Source organism: Tamandua tetradactyla, chromosome 6 (assembly GCF_023851605.1).
Source record: "Tamandua tetradactyla isolate mTamTet1 chromosome 6, mTamTet1.pri, whole genome shotgun sequence".
NCBI lineage: Eukaryota > Metazoa > Chordata > Mammalia > Pilosa > Myrmecophagidae > Tamandua > Tamandua tetradactyla.
Window position 1 is genome coordinate 112,162,768 of NC_135332.1, and position 15,410 is coordinate 112,178,177.

A 15,410-nucleotide genomic window follows, 5' to 3' on the forward strand; every position below is an offset into this window, starting at 1 on the left:
TTAGAGGAAACATTGTAAGTGAAACAGTGTAGCATCTGAGATACAGATTTAATTTAAGGTGTGGGTTAGGAAGGCAACCTGGGGAGGGGAAGCCCTCACTCGCTGGCTCGCTTTTTGTCTCTTCTGGTGAAATGCTTTAGCTCGGAGCCTTTGAGTATCTGCACTCTAGTACTTTGCAGCTGGGTTGCATCCTGCATTCCCAGTTGACTTGCCCCAGGCCAAGACCGGTTCCTTAAAGGAAAGCAATTTCATTTTTTGCGGCAAAGCCTTAGACTCATGCACCCCTTCACAACTCTGCCCTCCTTGGATCCTGAGCTATATAGAGTAGGGAGAGCATAAAGTGCCGATGAGAAGCTCAGAAGGGGTGGTGAAACGACCCCCTTTCGAATGGCATTTGTAGCTGCCAGAGGAGTAGCCAACAAGCACCAGATTTATGTGCACTTTGAAAGAAGCACCTTCACCATTGGCTTTTTGAGCGGCGCTGTAGCTAGGGAGCGGCGGGCAGCGCGAGCACAGCGTCAGGGAGAAGCCCGGGCTGTTTGTTCCTGTAGCCTGGGAGAGGGGGAACGCGCACACGTACACGCTCTCGTAGTGAGTTCGAGCCCCAGGACCCTATTCTGCACCCCCCCAGACACTCCCCCCCCCCCCCCCCCCCCGCATGGTTCTAGGAGGAGCAGCACTTCCCGGGTTTGTCTCCCGCCCCCTGAGTCCTGCTGCTGCCGCCCAGAGGAGAAAGGAACCTCTGCCTCCAATTTCCCCTGGAGCTGGGCGCTGCAGAGCAAAGTGGGGGTAAGCGTGAGGCAGAGAAGGCGATGTATGAGTTCTCCCTGCTTTTCGGAGTTGTCTGAGTTGGCGGCGCATTCCTGGGCTCCCGGCTCTTGACGCCCCAGGCACTCCGGGCTCCTGAGCTTTTGTCCCGGCTCCAGTCCAGAGAAAAGAAGAGCTGTTCCCCGCGGAGGCATATATCCACACGATCTTCCCGCACTCTCCCTGCAGCCCCATCCGACTCTCCATGGCGTCTCATCAGCAAACCCGGATCCAGGCTTACCTGGAGAAGAACAAGATCGGTCCCCTGTTTGAGGTAAGGTACTGTGGAGGAGAGCGGTCCCGTTTGTTTTCCGGGGAAATGGTGTGGAAAGAAAACCAGAACCTCCCTGGGAGAGGAGGGTTAGTGAACACACGCGCGGGAGGGGGCGCCCTCTGGCCCCAGTTCACTTGCATCCGCTCTTTCCCGGCCAGGTGTCCTGTAACGTGGCCGGGGTGGGCACTTGACCAGTTACCTGGGCACAGACAGGTGAACTCGGAAGAGCCCAGACTCAGCCTGCCAGGGGAAGTTTGAGCTAACTGTCCTGCACCCCACAGCCAGGGTGCACAGGACCAGGCTGAGATGGGCAATGTACAGAGATGGCTATGCTCAGATTATACCTTATGCACACTTACATCCTGGAATTCACACTAACCTTGTGGATTAGATTTTTTTTTTAACATGAGCAGTAGTAGAACCTGAAAAGGTGAAGGAGGTGTCTAGCAATGGAAAGACTGGTAAAATGGAAGAAAACTGAAGTGGTAAGGAGTAGGCTTCGGTACCTGTGGGTTGTTGAATGAAACTGGCGAATTGGGACTGACACTGGTTCTTGGATGAAATGAGGGACCATTGCATTTCAGAGCCTAGCTGTATTACAGGGGAAGAAAGGGGCAGATCGAGGTTTTGAGAAAGCACACACATTTATGGGAAGGAGACATGTAGCTCTGAGCAGTTTCCTTTAGTCATCAAATAATTGATGACAGTAGTAAAGAGGGAGAAAGGAAGGACAGTCGGATAAGAGAAAATGAGAATAGATGACTAAAACCAGCATCAACAAAGCGTTCCCCTGGTTGCCACGACACTGGGCAGTGGTGAGGTGTAGAGGGACTGCAGTCAGATGCAGAAGCTGGTGGGGAAGTACGCCCATGATCCCTTTCCTTCCTGGGCCAGCAGTCTGGCTGTGCATGGCCAGGACTGGAGAGCACCAAATGCCCACCCAAGAGGACTGGAAAGAGTATAGGTGACCACACCCCTAAGAAGCAGTTGTGATGGTTCTTGGGGCTTCTTCAGAGCTGGGCTGAAGCCCTGCAGGCGAAAAGGGTACACTGGAGATTGAGGAGAATGGGAGATCTTCCCTAGGACTGAAGAGAAATGAGAGAAAGAAAAATGTAAATTAAAGTCCCCAGCACAGAAAGGTGTGATCAGAAGGTCTTTTCTCTGGGGAAGAGGGGATTCAAATGACCAAGATTTACAAGATCTCTTGAGGTTTTCCATCCAACTTTAAGTTAATGCACTGTCCTGAAAAACAGTACTGTAGTTTCAACTGAAAGTCATTGCTGTTTAGGGTCACAGAGTTTTGCAATTGTTGTGATTCTCATTTCTACTTAAAGTATTAGCAGGTGAAGTCATGCAAGAGCAAAATATAGTTGCTGAAGCTACCAGAATTCTTTTCTTTGCTCTTAAACTAATGTTTATAGGCTATGCATAATTCCGTATACTTTTTTTTTAAGCAGAAGCATACTAATTCTCTGTGGCACAGTATATTAATTGCATTAAAAGAAATAAAATAAATGCATAGAGATTTTGTTTGAAGGCTTCCTTAGAATATGAGATGATTTTCCAGAGAGAGTAAGGGAATTGTTTTTTGCTAGATGCTGTTCTCTTTTATTAAGTTATTTTAAAATTCCCAAGGTTCTTTTCCTGTGATGATAATAGTTTGGACGATCTGTAAATTTTCTACATACTTTGGGAAAAAAAATAAAATCTATCAAGTTTTTCTTTTTTATTTTTTAAATGCTCACCAGCTACTTCTTCCTTGATGAATTTTCATTTTAAGATGAATTTAATCTTCCTTGATGAATTTCCTATGCATACACAGCCCAAACAACAGCAACAACAAAATTTTATACATTGTATATCATCAAATTTTTTTTTTTTTTTTTTTTTTTTTTTTTTTTTTTTTTTTTTAAAGGAAAGACAGAGAGAAGGAAGGAAGGATAGAAGGAAGGAAGGAAGGAAGAAAGGGAAACATTTTTAAACATTTTCTTGTTTTTATTGTATTCTGTTTCTCCGTTTTTGTTACATGGGCTGGGGCCGGGAATCGAACCGAGGTCCTCCGGCATAGCAGGCAAGCACTTTGCCCGCTGAGCCACCGCGGCCCACCCCTATATCATCAAATTTGCAGGTGATATATTATTTACCATCATTAGCTTGGGTTACAATGATAGTTAATTTTTAAGGATTGATGTACAATTAAATAATTGACAGGAGAAAATGAATATGTTCCTTCTACTAAAAGCTGTATGGGACATGGGTTCTTAGGCAAAATCTTGGTTATGGTAGAGCTTAGTTTTGAGAGTAGCATTCTGTGTACTTCATAAACTGGAAAATGACAAGGAAATCTCACTGGTTTAGTCTGTCTCTCATATAGTGAAGAAATACCATCTGTGAAATAATCATTGTTTATCTAGCATCATCTTCAAAGCTCCCAGCTCCCAGAATCTTACTCAGTGGTTCTCATAAAAATCTCAAAGAAAGTTTCTACAACACAGGCTGACTGAGCTTACTCTCCAGAAATTGTGACTCAGTAGATCAGAGGGCCCAGGAATCTGAACTTTTAAGAAGCAGCACTATTGATTCTTACACTTTAATCCCTGGACCACATTTTAAGAAATAATAATAAATTATAAACTCTTCTAACCAGCCACAAATTGAAATAATGACTTGCATTCTGTGAAGTCTTTGAAATACCTATAAGATATCATAATTTTAGTATTCTCGTAGGCATGCAGTGCCACCTGGACATCTTTCTGTGAGGAATATTTTACATCACTGCAATGAATTAAAACTATAATCCTACTTAATTTAGGTCTCTGCATATAATTCCTTACTTAACTGGCAAGGTGTGAATTGGTTCAGCTCAAACCAAAGTTTGTAACACTGCCTGGCCACAAATTCAGGTGTTGTGATAAATTGTGAGGACACAGCTAGTTAAAGAAGCCAGAAGTCACATTCTGAAAACTATTTGGCACATAGCTGCTTTTTTGGAATCAAGGGATTTATCTTGTCTATATTATAAGTAGTTTGACTTAGTTCTCAAGAGGTTCTTTGACTTGGAACATCACAATAGATTCTTTATTTTCAATATGAAGTGTGCAATTTCTAGTTTCCCCAATACCCACTAAATAAATGTAAAATGGTTAGTTAAAAATTACTGGTTGGAAAGCTGCTCAAGACAATTATATGTCTTGGTCCAAGACTGATCACACTAAAAAATATGAAATCCTGAACTTTTAATAAGCAACATAGTAAGGTCTTCATAAAGTCTTCATGTAATGTTTAAGTCTTTGTATAAGGAAATTTGGGGAAATCATACTCATTTTATTTTTCCAACTGTGGGAGAATGGAGCATTTTTCAAGTTTAATGGCTCCCTCTTCAAGTAGAATGAACTACTTTACCTCCTTCTTTGTTTAGTCCGAAATACTTCCATTCATATCGTCTGAATTAGTGATAACTGATTTGGTCTGTTTATGAGGTTGACTGTGGTCCAACAGATGGTCAACCGTGAGCCCATATTTATATACCTGCAGCTGCACAAGCCACTCCTATCTACTGTCCTGCTCCACATATACCAGTCATGTCTGCAGCTCCACAGAGTAGCATGCCCATCCTTCAGATTTATTTGCTCCCCTGAATTATACTCTGAAAAATCCCTTCTTCCAAACTCAGATAGCCTGCTGTAGTTTATGAGATCCCTTTATGTTGTTTCCCTTCTCTTAAAGATCACTGACCTGAGTTGGTTTTTGTTCAGTGTCCCAAAAGAAGTACCTCATATACTTTGGCCAATTTTGTGGTTATTTAGGGCAGTGGCATTTTATAAAAAGGATACTAGTTACTCCATTATAGCCAGAGTTGGAATAGGCCATCCTCACCCGAAAGAGGTTTTAAAGTTTAAAAGTAATACAGTCTTTGAAAATGTAAAAAATGTTATTTTAATAAAAAGATATTGTAATGATTTTCTAAAGCTTCCAGAATGCAGTATACCAGAAATGGAATGGCTTTTGAAAAGGGAATTTCATAATTATAAGTTTACAACTCTAAGACTGTGAAAGTATCCAAACTAAAGCACTAATGAAAGGTTACCTTCACACAAGAAAGGCTGATACCATGCTGAACACTTCGTATCATCTGGGAAGACAGAGGACTGGTATCTGTTGGTCCTTGTTCCCAGTTCTGTTGCTCCCAGTTTCTGATGCCAGTAATTTCCTCTCAAAATATCTGTGGGCCTTCACTGAATTCTTTTGGGACAACTCTGGGTTCTGGCTTACTTAGCATCTCATGGGAAGGCACATCTGCTCAGCTCTGCCCTTGTCTAGGCATATGCTCTCTCTGTCAGGCAACCCCCAAGCATCTGTGTCTCTGTCAGGCAACCCCCAAGCATCTGTGTCTCTGTCAGGTCTGAAATAACTGTTCTCCAAACATCTGCATCCAAGATTTCTCCAAATTATTTCCCCTTTGAAAGGACTCTATGAACTAAACAGGACCTACCATGAATGAGTGGAGTCACAGCTCCATCTAATCAAAAGTCCACACCCACAGTTAGGCATGTTGTACTTTCATGGAGATAATTAATCAAAAGTTTCCACCCTATAATATTGAATCAGGGTTAAAAAAAAAAGGCTGCCTTTTCTTTTAATCATGATTATGACATAGTTTTCAGGGGCACATAACAGTTACAGACTGGCACAGATGTGTAAAATACTTTTATGGAAAAAAAATACAAGCTTGGAATTTATAGCATGTCCAATTTAACAACTGGTAAACACATCTTTGGCATAAGCTCTATTATAGGTTAGTGTTCTTGGTACTTGAAATTATGAAGACTATGCCAATTTGAAACTGTTATGTACCCTGGAAAAGCCATATCCTTTAATCCTCACTCAATATCAGTGGGTGGGATCTTTTTTTCTTTTTTCTAACTTTTTAAATTGTATAATAGAAAAACATATACAAAGCAAAAAAAGAAAAAAAAGCAATACTTTTTAATGCACTGTTCAACAAGTTGTTACAAGGCAGTGCGATAATGGCTCTGGCAGAATTCTCACCCGCCATACCAGAGACCCAGGTTCGATTCCCTGTACCTGCCCATGCAAAAGAAAAAAAAAAAAGAACAAGTAGTTCCAGAATAGATCCCAGAGTTTTTCATGGGCTACCATGCCATCATCTCAGATTTTTCCATCTAGCTGCTCCAGAACATGGGAGGCTAGAAGAAATATCTATATTTTTTATCATCATAATTGACTTTTTTCTTTTCTGTGAAAAATAACGTATATACAAAAAAAGCAGTAAGTTTCAAAGCACATCGCAACATTTAGTTGTAGAACAGATTTCAAAGTTTGGTATGGGTTACAATTCTACCATTTTAGGTTTTTACTTCTAGCTGTTCTAAGATACTGGAGACTAAAAGAAATATCAATATAATGATTCAGCAACCATACTTATTTGTTAATCCCTACCTTCTCTATATAACTCTCCCATCACCTTTGATTTTTCTCCTACTTTTTAGGGGTATTTGGGCTATGCCCATTATAACTTTTTCATGTTTGGAGGGGCTGTTGATGATATGGGATGGGGAATGGAACTAGTTGGTGTTCTGGAAAGGCTGGACCCTCTGTATTTTAGAACTTATCTGGTCTCAAGACCCATCTGGAGGTTGTAAGTTTCTGGAAAATTACCTCAGTACATGGAACCTTTGTACAATCTTATGTATCACCCTAGTTGTTCTTTAAGATTGGCTGAAATGGTTTTGGTTGGGGTTTGGCAAGTTTTGGAAGGTATTAATATCTAACTGAAGCTTGCATAAGAGGGACCTCCAGTATAGCCTCTTGACTCTATTTGAATTCTCTCAGCCACTGATTCCTTATTTCTGACACTTCTTTTCACCCATTTGGTCAGGATGGCATTGTTGATCCCACAGTGCCAGGGCCAGGCTTATCCCTGGGAATCATTTCCCATGCCACTAGGGAGGCTTTCACCCCCTGAATGTCATGTTCCAAGTAGGGGGGTAGGCAGTGATTTCACTTGCAGAATTTGGTGTAGAGAGTGTGATTAGATTAGGTGCTTTCCATGGAGATGTGTCTCTCCCCAATCAAGGTGGGGTTGCTTACTGGAGCCCTTTAAGAAGAAACCATTTTGGAAAACGCTTTAGAGCCAAGAGAGCTACACAGCTAGAGATCTTTAGAGATGCACAAAGTGAATATCCTGGGGAATCCTTATGGAAGGAGAATCCAAGATAGAAAGCTAGCAGGTGTTGCCATATGCCTTTCCAGCTGACAGAGGTATTCTGGACCTTTTGGCCTTTCTTAAATCAAGGTATCTTTCCCTGAATGCTTTATTTTGGACATTTTCATGGCCTTAGAACTGTAAACTTGCAACTTCATAAATTCCCCTTTTTAAACGCCAGTCCATTTCTGGTATATTACATTCTGACAGCTTTTACAAGCCAAACAAAAGACCTTTCCTTTATCCATATTTGTATTAATATTTATAGTCTCAGTTCAGGCCTTAGCCAAAGAAAGGAGTCCTTTTTTTTTTTTTATAAGTTTTTCTGATTAAGCATTTTCATTGATTACTTCAAAACATGTTTTTTAAAATGTTACTTGAATTAAGATGTTTAGATTATTACTCCGTTTATTTTCCATTGCTTCCTGTGTATATTGTGATTTTCAAATAGTTTATAAATAACCCAATAGAAGACTCCAAACCAAACTGTACATATTACTCAACATGTATCTTTAGAAAATAATAAACTATAAGTATACCAAATGGCATCAGTATATTTGAGAGGAGAATTAATATTTTAATATTTGCAGATAAATGGAAATATGAGGCTACAAAAATAAATTGGACTTCCTCCCTTCCTTCCTTCCTTACTCTTTCAATTAAAAAGCCATTAGCCAGACGTCAACAAGATGGTGTAGTGAGACACTCCAGGACTCCTTCTCCCCATAGAAATTTTAAACGACAAGCAAAACCAAGAGCTCTAGAAAACAGTTAAAAGGCTTGCAATAGTTGGATGAACACTGAATCAAGAAAAAGGCAACTTAAAAACCATAGAGAAACCTTGTGTCACCTTTGCTAGACCTTCACTCATCCTCTCCCCTAGTCAGTGAGGAGCTGGCGAGTGTGGATCCCTTGTCCAGGTTCCAGAGGGAGAAGAGTAACGCTGATACACATACTAGGGTCCATGTTTGTCTGTACCGATCTTTCTGGTGACAGTCTGAGGAACTGAATCAAGATACTGGTTGCAGTATCCTGGTTGCCAGCCATGTAGGGCAGCTAATACCCTGTAAAAAAAAAAAAAACAATCAAGTTGCAGCTGCCTGGAGCAAAAGATTACTGGCATGAAGAGATACAGTATAGCACCTGTGACCAAGAGAAAAAACTTTTTCCTAGGGGAAAAGGGATATCGGATCCATGTAACTGGGGGAATTCCCAAGGCTGTGCGTGAATCCCAGATTAAGATGTGTGTACAGAAAAAGACAGGGAGGAGCTTTCATTGTTCTTTGGACACTTGTGAGGACAGCTAATCTGTGAAGGAGAGTACTATCACAGGCTCATCTGCACAGACTTGGAAAGATAATTTCTTTTTTTTATTTGTTGGCTCATGACAATGAAAGAAATCTCGGTTATAACACTAGCTTGTTACCACAATGGCTAAATTCCAGAGACAACAGGTTAAAATACTAAGATGTCCAGTGTGCAATCAAAGATTACCAAATATGGTAAGAAACAGGAAATGATGGCCCATGCAAAGGAACAGAATAAAGCATTAGAAATTATTAACGAGGAAGACTAAAATTTGAACATACTAGACAAAGGCTAAGAAAATTATCTTAAATATGCTCAGATGGCTAAAGGAAATGTGGACAAAGAACTAAATGAAATCAGTAAAATAATAGATGAATGAAAAAGAGAATATCAGTAAAAGAGAGAAATTATAAAAAATAACCAAGCAGAAATACTGAAACTGTAGACCATAGTAACTCAAAGGGTTTCAAGCAGCAGACTGAATCAGTATACTTGAAGATAGGACAACTGAAATTATTCAGTTTGAGGAGCAGAAAGAAAATGAAGAGAGCTTAAGAGACTTGTGGGACACCTTCAAGCATACCAGTGTATACATTACGGGAGTCCCAGATGGAGAGGAAAAAAAGAAATTAGGAAACAACTTGAGACAAATGAGAACGAAAATAAAACATACCTGGACTTATGGAATGCATCAAAAGCAGTTCTCAGGAGGAAATTTACAACTCTAATTGTGTATTTTAAAAAAGAAGAAAGATCTCAAATCACTCACCTAGTCTCATACCTGGAAGGACTAATAAAAGAAAGAGCAAATGGGGCGGGCCGCGGTGGCTCAGCGGGCAAAGTGCTTGCCTGCTATGCCGGAGGACCTCGGTTCGATTCCCGGCCCCAGCCCATGTAACAAAAACGGAGAAACAGAATACAATAAAACAAGAAAATGTTTAAAAATGTTTCCCTTTCTTCCTTCCTTCCTTCCTTCTCTCTGTCTTTCCTTAAAAAAAAAAAAAAAAAAAAAAGAAAGAGCAAATAAATCCAAAGTAAGCAGAAGAAGAGAAAAAATAAAGATTAAGGCAGAGATAATGAAATAGAGAATTAGATAATGAAATAGAGAATCGGGAAATAATAGAATAAAGAAAACTGAAAATTTGGTCTTTGAAAAGATCAATGGAATTGATAAACCTGACTGACAAAGGAAAAAAGAGAGGGGATGCAAATAAGAAAAATCAGAAATAAAAAATTGTACACCAACAAACTAGATAACCTAGATGAATTGGACAAATTCTTAGAAACACACTTACTCAAGAAGAAATAGAAGATCTCAGCAGACCAATAACAATAAAGAGGTTCAATCAGTAATCAGAAACCTTCCAACAAAGAAAAGTTCTGGACCAGACACAGATAGCTTCACTAGTGAATTTTACCGAACACTTAAAGAAGGATTAATACCAGTCCTTTTCAAATTCTTCCAAAAAATTGAAGAAGAGGAAACACTTCATAAATGTTATTTTCTGAGGTCATTACCCTAATAACAAAGGCAGACAAATATATCAAAAGAAAAGAAAATTGCAGACCAATATCTCTTTTGAATATAGATGCAAAAATCCTCCAGAAAATACTAGCAAACTGAATCCAGTAACACACTTAAAGGATTATACAACATGACCAAGTGGGGTTTATACCAAGATTTCGAGGGTGGATAAAGGGAAACTTGCTCAACATGATAATGGGCATATATGGAAGAGTCAAAACTAACATCATGCTCAGTGGTGGAGACTGAATGCTTTATCCCAAAGATTAAGAAGGAGACAAGAATGCTTACTGTCACTACTGCTATTCGACATTGTACTAGAAGTTCAATCTTGATTAATTATGTGAGAGAAAGAAGTAAAAGGCATTCAAATTGGAAGGGAAGAAGCAAGACTATTCCTATTCACAGATAACATGATACTATATAGAGTAAATCCTGAAGAATCTACAGGAATGCTACTGGAGCTAATAAATTGATTCTGAAATGTAGCAAGGTTTAAGGCCACTACACAAAAATTGGTGTTTTTGTACTCCAGTAATGAATAATCCTAAAAGGAAATCAAGAAAACAATTCAATTTACAATAGCAACTAAAGAATAAAATATCTAGGAAAAAATTTAGCCAAGGATGTAAAGGACTTTAATCAAAGTCCAGTGCAAATCATTACTGAAAAAAAAAAGCTATAAAAATGGGAAAGTATGCCATTCTTGTGGATTGGAAGATTTAATATATTTTTGTGGATTGGAAGATTTAATATTTTTAAGCTATCAGTACTACCCAAAACAATTTACAGATTCAACACAATTCCATCAAAATTCCGACAAAATTCCTTCTTTGTAGAAATGGAAAAGCTAATCCTAAATTCATATGGAAGGATGAGGTAAGCTGAATAGGACTGACCATTTTGGATAAGAGAAAACAAAGTTGGAGGACTCACATTTACCTGTTTCAAAAGTTATTACAAAGGTAAAATGATCAAAAACAGTGTAGTACTGGTATAAGGACAGACAGAGGACAATGGAATGGAATTGAAAGTTCAGGAATAAACCCCCATTCATCTGTTGATTTCTTACAAAGGTATCCAGTCCTTTCAAGGGGGCAACAATAGTCTCTACAATATCTGCTTAGGGGAAAACTTGATATCCACATGCAAAGAATGAAGGTGGACTCCTTCATCCCATATAAAAAAATGAGCTCAAAATGGATCAAAGACATAAAACAATGAAACTCTTATAAGAAGACATCGGGAAATATCTTCAGGACTTTATACTAGGTAATGGATTCTTAGACTTTCATCACAGGGTGAGCAACAAAGGAAAAAATAGATAAATTTTTCATTTAAATCTTTTGCGCATCAAATGACATTATCAAGAAAGTGAAAAGATAGCCCACAGATGGGAGAAAATATTTGGGAACCATATGTTTATTAAGGGTTTTAATATCCAGAATCTATAAAGAACTACTACAACTAAACAACAAAAGCCAAACAATCCAATTTAAAAATGGACAGAGGATTTGAACAGATAGTTCTCTAAAGAAGATATACACATGGCCAATAAGCATGTGAAAGGAATGTCAACATAATTAGCCATCAGGGAAATGCAAACCAGAATTCAGTGACACCACCTCACACCCACTAGAATGGCCATTATTGAGAAATAGAAAGTAGCAAATGTTGGTGAGGATGTGGAGAAATAGAAACCCTTGTACATTGTTGGTGGTACTATAAAATGGCACTGCTGTGGGAAATAATTGGGCATCTCCTCAGAAAGTTAAGCATAGAATTATCACATGACTCAGTAATCTCACTTTTAGGGGATTAAGTAATTTCCCCAAAGAATCCAGAGTGAGGACTCAATCAGTTATCTATATACCAGTTGCATAGCAACATTTTTCATAGTAGCCAAAAGGTAGAGACAACCCAAATACCCATCAAGAGAGAAATGGACTAACAAAATGAATAGACTAACAAAATATGATATATACAATTGAATATTATTCACTTTTAAGAAGGAATGAATTTCTGATGCATGAAACACCTTAGATGAACCTTGAAGACATCATGTTGAATGAAATAAGCCAGACACAAAAGGACATATATTGTGTGATTCTAATGATATGAAGTAATTTAAATATGCGAATTTATAGAGGTGGAATGCAGAATAGGTAGTAGGTTACCAGAGATGGCAGGTGGGGGAGTAAGGAGGAGTTAATACATAATGGGTACAGGGTCTCTCTTTGGACCCTGTTAGTGATGGGGAAAGTTTTGGTAAGGGATGGTGGTAATGGTATACAACATTGTGAAAGTGGTTAATCTCAGTAAATTTTCTGTTTGTGAGTGTTTGAGTGGGAAAGCTAGTGTTGTATAAGTTGCAGCAGTTTAATAAAGGAGAAAGACTAAAAAGAGACGATGACAATTAAATGCATTGCATGATACTGGACTGAATGTAATGATGGAAGGGAAAATGCCCGAAGGATACTTTTGGAACAGTGAAAAAATTAGAATATAGATTATATCCTTTATATCAATACCACCTTTCCTGAACTTGATATTTGTACTTAATGTGGTTACATAGGTGAATATCCCTGTTCTTAGGAAATGTATATAGAAGTATAATGTGGCAAAAGTGTTTAACTTTTTAAAGAAACTTCCCACCTGCTTTGCGAAGTGGTTGTGCGCTATTACATTCCTACCAGCAGTGTATGAGAGTTCTAGTTGTCCCATGTTTTCACAAAAATTTGATATGGTCTGTCTTTTTAGATTGTAGCCATTTTAATAGGTTGTGGTAGTATCTCATTGTGGTTTTAATTTGTATTTCCCTAATGATACCGGGCATCTTGTCATTTCCTTTCCATATATCCTTCCATGTATCTATTCAAATAGTTTGTGCATTCATAATTGTATTCTTGTTTTTAAGTTTTAAGATTTCTTTATACATATAGCTCCTTTGCATTTTTATATGAATTTTAGAATCAGCATTCCAATTTTCACACACCTATAAGAAGCCTGTTGTGATTTTAACCAGGATTGTGTTGACTCTATAGATATAATCAGGGAGAACTGATATGTTAACAATTGTTAAGTATGTTGAAAATTATCGAAGATCTACAAAAAGGGTACTGCAACTAATAACTGAGTTTATCAAAGTTTAGATACAAGTTCCAGGTACAAAAATCAACTATATATTGGTATTCTAGCAAATATTCAGAAATTAAAGTGGAAAAATACCACTTCATATGGAATAAACATATGAAGTATTTAAGAATTAAATAAAAAAAAAAAGATATGTGAGGTCAGTACATTGAAAACTACAAAACATTGCTGACAAGAAGACCTAAGAGAGGTACAACCCTCTTAATGGACAGGAAAACTTAATAAGGTTGTTGAATGAGATATGCTACTTGACTTCAGCACTCTGAACAGTGATCGGGACAGAGAATTGTTGGTGTAAAGACAAATAAGTAGATATGTAGAATGGATAGAGAGTCTTGAAATAGATCTTGAAATAGACCCACATGTGGTCAATTGAATGTGGAAACAGTAATATTTACAACAAGTGAGGTGAAACAATTGGCTAGACATAGGCAAATGAAAAAGAACTTCAATATTTACCTTAAATCATAAACTAAATTAGCATCAAATAGATTATAGACCCGAATTTAAAACCTTTTTACTTCTGTACAAAAACACAGGTAGTAAGCTTTGTGATTTTGGGTTTGGGAAAGATCTCTTAAATGTGATGTAAACAACATTAAATATAAAAAAAAAAGTCAAGAAACTGTATCTCCTTGCAATTAAACTTTTTGGTCTTCAAAAGAAGATGCTAAGAAAATGAGAAGCAAGTCACAGATTGAGAGAAAACATTTCGAAATATCTGTCTGACAGAGAACTTCCAGGTAGACTATATAGAGAGGCCTGAATTGTGTGCCTCCAAAGTTATTTTCAAGGCCCTGTGAATGTGACCTTATTTGGAGAAAGGATCTTTGAAGATGTAATTAAAGTACGATATCAAGATAAAATCATCCTGGATTTAGTGTAGGATAGGGAGATTTTAGGCACGTAGAAACAGAAGGAGAATGCCATGTGAAGGCAGATTCAGAGATTAGAGTTAGGCATCTACAAGCCAAGAAATACCAGGAGCCACCCAAAGCTAGAAGAGGTATGGAAGGATTCTTCTTCTGAAGCCTTCTGAGGAAGCATGGCCCTGCAGACACCTTTATTTCAAAATAAGAGAATCAGAGAATAAGATTCTGTTGTTTTAAGCGACCAAGTTTGTGGTAATTTGTTACAGCATCCCTTGGAAACCTATAAATATATAAAGAACTCTTACGACTCTATTATAAAAGAAGACAAACAACTCAATTAAAAAATAGACAAGTAAATGGACACTTCCTTAAAGAAGGTAAATAGATGGAAAATAAGTACCTGAGTAGATATTCGATATTATTAGGAAATACAAACTGAAACCACTATCCACCCACTAAGATGTCTAAAATTAAAAAGGCTGACAGTAGTGTTGGTGAGGATGGGGAGTAATTGGAAGTTTTATATATAGTAGGACCTCATTTTATGTGACTTATACGTTCCAAGACACTTTGTGTGGGTTGAAAATCACACATAATAACAAACCACATCATTTAATAAGTATTTCTTATATGAACATACCTATCATACATTTTAAACATTTTTTAATGTGATATATATATATATATATATATATATATATATATATATATACAGAGAATCAAAGATTTCAAGGTACAGCTTCACAAGTGGTTAGAAAGAAGATTTCAAAGTATGGTATGGGTTACAGTTCCACAGTTTCCTTCTGGCTGTTGTAATACATTAGAATCTGGAAAAAAAATCTATATAATGATTCATTAGTTATAACCCTTTGTTAAATTCTAACTTCTCTGGTACAACTCCTTCTCTTAATCTTCAGGGTTATTGGGTCAATGGCCATTCTAACTTCTTCATGTTGAAAAGGGGTGTCGAAATTATGGGGTAGAGGAATGCAACTCGTTCTTGGAGAAACTGATACCTCTGAGTTTCATGGCTTGTCTGTCATAGGAACACTATGGAGGTGTTAAGTTTCTGAAAAACTTAATTAGTAAAAGTTTTATAGCGTTTTGGATAGAGCCCTGGGTTTTCTTTAGTGTTTTCAGGAATGCTGTTGGCTGGGTCTTTGTATACCATGGCAGTTTGTAATATCTGGTTGAAGCTTACATAATAACAACCTCCAGAATGGCTTCTCGACTCTCATTTGAAAT

The 15,410-nt window shown here is 38.0% G+C and overlaps 1 protein-coding gene across 1 annotated transcript in view; it reads left to right on the plus strand.

The window, feature by feature from the left end:
* Nucleotides 1–758: 758 nt before the first annotated feature.
* C6H8orf34 (chromosome 6 C8orf34 homolog) overlaps nt 759–15,410 on the plus strand; it is a 393,975-nt gene continuing 379,323 nt past the window's right edge. The window contains exon 1 of the mRNA XM_077163208.1: nt 759–1,081. Within this exon, the coding sequence (XP_077019323.1) occupies nt 1,013–1,081 (69 nt within the window). The 5' untranslated portion in view covers nt 759–1,012. The remainder of the gene's footprint in view (nt 1,082–15,410) is intronic.